The sequence below is a fragment of the Chenopodium album genome, chromosome 16 (assembly GCF_948465745.1).
Source record: "Chenopodium album chromosome 16, dcCheAlbu1.1, whole genome shotgun sequence".
NCBI classification, from domain to species: Eukaryota; Viridiplantae; Streptophyta; class Magnoliopsida; order Caryophyllales; family Amaranthaceae; genus Chenopodium; species Chenopodium album.
Genome location: NC_137849.1, coordinates 26686429 through 26693158, shown reverse-complemented (window position 1 = coordinate 26693158; position 6730 = coordinate 26686429). Strand labels below are relative to the sequence as shown.

At 32.6% G+C, this 6730-nt stretch overlaps 2 protein-coding genes across 2 annotated transcripts; both read left to right on the top strand.

The window, feature by feature from the left end:
• The first annotated feature begins 4658 nt into the window (after positions 1 to 4658).
• Positions 4659 to 5676, top strand: LOC145584029 (uncharacterized). The gene is made up of 3 exons (XM_081640971.1): positions 4659 to 5019; positions 5112 to 5365; positions 5464 to 5676. The coding sequence occupies exons 1-3, from the start codon at positions 4659 to 4661 to the stop codon at positions 5674 to 5676; spliced, it is 828 nt and encodes a 275-aa protein (XP_081497097.1).
• A 48-nt stretch (positions 5677 to 5724) lies between these two features.
• On the top strand, positions 5725 to 6361 carry LOC145584028 (uncharacterized). The gene is made up of 3 exons (XM_081640970.1): positions 5725 to 5817; positions 5900 to 6001; positions 6095 to 6361. Exons 1-3 carry the CDS (start codon positions 5764 to 5766, stop codon positions 6359 to 6361), a joined length of 423 nt encoding a protein of 140 aa, XP_081497096.1. The 5' UTR covers positions 5725 to 5763.
• The last annotated feature ends 369 nt before the right edge of the window (positions 6362 to 6730 follow it).

Genomic DNA, 6730 nt, shown 5'->3' with positions numbered 1-6730 from the left:
TCCTGTTTATTGGGTTGATACAAGTCTAATTTTCTGATATCTCATATCTCTAACAGATAAAAAAATATTTTAATGTACACTGAACGATCGAGCATCATCACGTACTCAACCTGAGCTTAATTGTGTATCATAATGAAAAGATCGAAGTAAAAGGATTAGTTACCTATGGTGATATTCATGATAGCAGGTTTATCTTTGTTCTTAAGAAGACAATCCTTCAAATCTCGGCAATCAATCACCCCAGAAGCTAGTGTTTCAACCTTAAAACAAATCATTCGGTACATACGTGCAGCTTTAAAGACCGAGTAATGTGCCTCTTTCGAAACATACAATATCACATAAAAAAAATTAAAAAAAAAAAAAAAAGGTTTATTTGGCATTGATTTTTGTTTTCAGTTTTCTTATTTTTGAAAATCAAAAACATGAAACAAGAAAATTGTTTTTAGTTTTCAAAATAAATTATCATGAATTTAACAAGTTTGTCTAATTGTTAAGCCATTGTGAGACAAATATCATATGACTTTGGAAAACAAAAAAACAAAAAAAAAAAAAAAAAACAGAAAACCACATTGATGCCAAACGAACCCTAAAGTTTACAATTTTGAATTGGTCGCCTGGTTTTACTAATCAAAACTAAATTTTAACAAGTACATATGTAACTAAATTTTGACGAGTACTCCCTCCGATTTTTTTTTTTTTTTTATTTGCATCACTTGCAAATGCACAGAGTTTTAAAAGAACGAATTTGGTATAATATAATAATGTGAGTGAATATATAATTTGTATAAAGTAGTGGGGACTATGAGAGAGAGAAATGATAATTAATTTGAGTGAGGTTTAAAGTAAGAGGGAGAAATAATAAAATATAGTATAAAGTTACTATATATAAAAGGACAAAAGCTAACAAACGCCCCTGGGGCGTTGGATAAGCTAGCTAAAAGTAAAAAGATTAAATTAAAATGAACTTTAATTACACGATCGACCACGCGTGATTTTGTCATGATTTCCCAAATTAATACTACGTACCATTTTAGGCAATATTTTAAATGCTTATCCAACGCCCCGGAGCGGGACTAGCAAGATCCATATAAAAGTGATGTAAATAGAAATTAAACAACAGTGGTGCAAATTTTTTTTTTTAAAAAAAAAAAAAAAAAAAAAAAAAAAAAAAAAAAAAAAGGAGTAAAGATTTTTACTATTTCACTTATTTTCATTAATTCACTGATTTTACATCATATATATATTATTTACTTATACTGATTTTTACTGATTAAAATTTGATATCGTGCTCACTTAACTTACCCAAAAAGTAGGCCATGGAGGTTTCCTTCTGTTCCACCACTCGTAACATATCCCCAATATTATTCATCCTTCTTGACCTCCCAAAGGCGAGCAAACCAATCTAAAACACCTACTTCGAAGTCCCTTGAGTGCACACCATAGTTGCCCGCAATAAATGGATCACCAGCGTTGTTAATCGAAAATTGTTGCAAATGACCAAGAGCGTCATAGTTAAAGTCTAAATCCACCGCAAATCCTGCATTCAATTGTTAGTTGTAGCTCAATAAGTTTTATGTTTAAAGGTATGTTAGCTTCGTCTTATTTCAACTTGTTTTATTTTAGGGAAGTTCTCAACAGTAACCTCCAACTTCTGCTACGCACTATTGGTGACCTTCTCTTTTTTTTATTATATAAAATGACCTTAGTTAAAAATTTCATCTCACTCATAACCTTATTTCATTAAATATTAACTATGCATGGTTAGGTTTATATTTAAAAAAATAAAAAAAATTAACCGTAACCATCAAAACAACCCACCAACTGCCCAGCCACAACAAGCCACCAACTGCCCAGCCACCACCTGCCAGCCACCATCGTCGGCGATGCTACCCCAAGTTCCTCCAATCGTCGGCGATGCAACCCAGACTCTCTCGACCGCCGGTGATGATGCGCCAACTCCACCTTAAACACCGCCAAGCCAAATTCCCAAATCCCCACCCATAACCCTCCTTCCCTCTCCTCCTACTCACCTTCACCACCACTAGATCACTGATCTCGGAACCCCAACCACCCCCAAACTGCCGAACCCTCTCCTCCACCCTCTCTTGATATCCTTCCCTCTTCTCCGCCCTCTCCTCCACCCTCTTTCGATCTCTTTATCTTCTTCGATCTCTGCCAAGAATCGAAACATCAAACACTAAACCCACCACCTCTCCTTCAAACCTCAACCAAAACCAACCCACGGCGAGACGCCGAGAATCGAAGGTTGGAGGAGAGATTTGTGAGGTTAGGGTTCAGGTCTAGGTAAATTGGTGGTCAGAGGAGAATCGGGGAGAGAGAGGAGGCATTTCAGATGAGGGAGTTGGGTGGGAGGTGGCTCCAGTGAGGGTGGAGGTGGTGCTGGCTAGATCTGGTGGGGATGAGGGTGTAGGTGGTGGTTGGGTTGGTGGTTTTTCTTTTTAGTTTTTTTTTTAGTTTTTTTTTTCAAAGCTAACCATAGTTAGTTTTTTTTTAAAATTAATTAACTCTCATTAATGTCATAAGTGAGATAAATATTTTAATTAGGATCATTTGTATGATTGAAAAAAGGGAAGGTCATCATTGGTGCGTAGCAGAAGTTGGGGGGTCACCGTTGCAAAATTTCCTTTATTTTATTGCTAAAATAATAATTTTTATTTCAAATCGATATAAAATAAATTTAGATTAAATGATTACAAATAAGTTTATGTAGTGTTTGGATAAAAGATTTAATTTCAAGTGCTTTATTTCAAAATTTGAATACCAAATATTAAAATTCAATTCCAAAAATTCTGTTCGGGAAAAATTGAGATTTATACATCCATTATTTCAAATTTACTCTGTTTTTTGGAAATAATTTGAATTTCAATTTCAAAATTGTAAATTTTTTTTTTTATATTTTTATTTTGGTGTTTTAAAATTATTAAAATAATAAATACATTACAAAGTAAGTCAGCCCTTATACACCAAAAAATTTACCAAATTGATATAAGATCCTAATTCTTTAGCAACTTCAGTGAATTCAGAATACGCACGCTACAATGGAGGAAATCTAGAAAGCTCCAAAGCCACTTAAATGGAGGGAGTACTCAACCATAGTTGGTTTTTTTCAGTTAATTAACTTCATGTTCGTTTATTTAATAAATGAGCCGAGTTTGAACAAATTTTGAAGCTCGTTTAATAAATGGACTTGGATACGAACATAGATATGCTCGTTCAGATATGTTCATGAACAACTCGTTTATTTATTTTCACGAACTATTGGTTTATTTATATTCATGAATTATTGATTATTCACATTTGTTAATTTAATTTTTAAGTTTATATGGTGTGATTAAGATTTAATTATTATGCTACTTTTGAGATTTTCAAATGTCAAAAGTACGAAACTCGTTTATTATAAAATCTTGTTTATTATTAAGCTCATTCATGAATCACTCATTTATCAACTCATTTAATAAACGAGTTGTTCATGAACCGTTCGTGAACATACATTGTACTAAATGAGCCGAGTTTAAACAGATTTTTGAACTCGCTTGAAAGCTCGTGATCGTGCTCGGACTCGCCTAAGTTAAATGAACTGAATATGAACAGGGTATTACTCGGCTCATTTACACCCCTAATTTTTTTTTTTCAATGAAAAAGTGTGGTCATGCTTATGATTATAGATTATTGTCCTTAAAATTTCTTTTAACTTTTTTTGTTGTGACATACTCAACTTTCACAATAATATGTATAGACAGTATATATAGTATGGATTATTATTGTCCTTAAAATTTCTTGTAACCTCCACGTTATCACAAACCTATTTAAACAGAGAGAGTATTTTTAAATATTAATACTAAAATCTATCCTATTCCAATAAATTCTATTTATATAACACAAACTAGCTTATTTAGATACATTATTAGCCACAGACCTCACAATTGTATATTGGAATTCACTCAAAATACAAATGGGAAGATAAAAAAAGAGCGAGTATTTTTAATCTCAATGGTAACCCCGATAAATTTGGTTTGATGTGCTAGATTCTAGAAGAGGCATTAATGTGGATAAATTTGGGTATGTTAGTGTTAATAGCCAACGATTCCTGAAAACAAATGAACCCTTTGTGTTAGCAAGTCAAGTATCACAAGCATTTTATACAGCCGATGTTGTAAACAAAGGTAGTTGGCGAGTTGCAGTTAAGACCAAACCTCGAGCTACTTATGACATGTCAATGGGGGAACAAGTATCTGATGATGATGATGCTGCATATCAGGAAGGGGAATCTTTTGTGCTGAATTTTGTTACACATGAATCAGAATACACACATAATGGAATGAACATTGAAGATAGGATTGATGTGGAACCTGAGATTGTTGATGCTTCTACTTTGACAAAAAAACGAAAAAGAAATTAATAAAAAAACTAGTTACTTGTGTTTTAATGTGGTTTAGTTCTTATATTAGTTAATTTTATTTATTTTGTATTGTATTTCCTTTTGACATTGCTGTTTTTTGTGTTACTGTTAAATTTTTTTTTTTGGCCTTGTTTTCTTTTCTGTTCAATTTCACACCAAATTATTATGCTTTTTTTTTTATTAAAACTAACCCATTAATTTTTTGCATTGTACGATGAAAGTTATCTTTTGTAGGGAAATGGCACCAATTGGGAAGAAGCCTACATATCTTGCACCTAGACAACTTGGTTCATCACGTGGTTCAAGGTTAAAAACATCTTTTCTTCCTGGAATGTTGAGCAAGACACCTTCTAATATCACGAGTAAAGATCATCAAGCTCCAAATGCCTCTAAAAATAGGAGGGTTGTGAATCAAAATACCAATGGAACACCTAGAGATGAGGAGATGAATGACGGCAATGACCGTGAAAATCTCATTGAAGCATTGAATTTGGATGTCAATAATGAAGATATGATGCAGAGATGTATTAATAATGCTGCCCTTAGTGACTTAATTGATCAGAATGCTTTGCAAGAGTCTTCACCAAACCAAGAGGAAGGTATTTCATTAACTTTTATCCTACAATTTGTATAATGTTATTGCATTATAATTGTTTGATTAAAAAAATTTAATGATAAGTATGTAACTCAGCAACAAGGAAGAGAAATCGAAGACCTGATTCAAAGCCAAGGGGTGTAAACAAGTGCAAGAAAGTAGCAAATTTAAAAGAAGGTGAAAAGTTGGAGGTTAACTTTTATATGAGTGGTCCAGTTGGTGAAAACCATAAAGATTTGTCACGACACATGGGAAAACTTGTTCGAGATCGCACAATATGTCCTATTAGAGTGCATTCATGGGGTGAGATAGATAATGCTACGAAGGAGCATTTGTGGCTGTCAGTTCTGGTAAAGTACTAGTACATTTATGATTTATATGTAGTATATTATGTTCCATTAATACTTTTTTTTTAACTATGATTGAATTAATTCATATAATTGTGTAGAACAAATTTGCTGGTAAAGGATTTGAATTAGATCGTAGATCAACTATTGATCATATGAAAAGATTGTGGCAAAATTGGAGAGGCAAATTGATGCAAGAGTCAATAATCAAGAAAGGTGGTCTTGAACATGCTTTGAAGCAAACACCTAATGATTTAACTCCAGAAGACTGGGAGTGGCTTGTGAAAGAGCATTTTTCAAGTCCTTCTTTATAAAAGTGACAATGTTATTTATTTTTAATTTTCTGTTATATATTACAGAAAGTTAGCTCAAGAAATTCCAGCAACCGAGAAAAACTTACCATGCCTCATCACACTGGTAGTACACCTTTCAGACAAATTATTTGGGAAGAAATGGTAAGATTAACTTCTACTTATAGCCTTAAATTTCGTACTACTGGATAATAATAATATTGTGACGATCTGATTAACTTTGAAGGGTGGAAAAGAAGGAAAGGATCCACCTCCTATTTCTGCTATTTTCAAGAAGACTAGATCAGGGAAGTCTGGGAACTTAAAAGAGCCTGAAATTGCAAAATATGTATGTCATCTTTGTAGTTTTTTTAAAAGAAACTAACATCATTATATATGTGTGGAACTAGTATAATGATTTTTTTTCTAAAAATTTCTGTAGGATGAGATAGTAAGTGTGGAAACAGAAAATCCATCACTCTCACACTTTGACGTTGTTGAAAAATGCTTTGGGCCACAAGATCGTGGTAGTGTAGTTTGTTTTGGCTTTGGTGTAAGACCTAAGGATGTACGAGGCCCTTTACCTACTAGAGCAGATCTCACAGCAAGTCTCCACGAGAAACAGAAAGAGAATAATGATCTTCAAAAGAGAATGGATGAAATGGAAAAAACTCAATATGAGTTTGGAGTTATTATAAGGGTGTGCTAAATTGCAACTTTATAACTATTTTGATCAGTATATTATTTGCGCAAAAATTATATTTAAAATTTATATATAAAAATTGATGATAAGAAATCTAGTCGTAATTATAAAATTATTTGTCGTAAGTAATTAACATTAAATTTTAAGAAAAAATAATCGCGACAAGTAATCTGGTCGTCAATGTGTACAATTGTTGTCTATGAGGAAAATGACGACAAGAAATTTGGTCGTAATTATAATATTTATTTGTCGTAAGTAATTACCATTACATTATCATAAACATTAATTGCGACAAGTAATTTGGTCGTGAATGTGTACAGTAACGACAAGAAATCTGGTCATAATTATAAAATTTAGTTGTTGTAAGTAATTAAC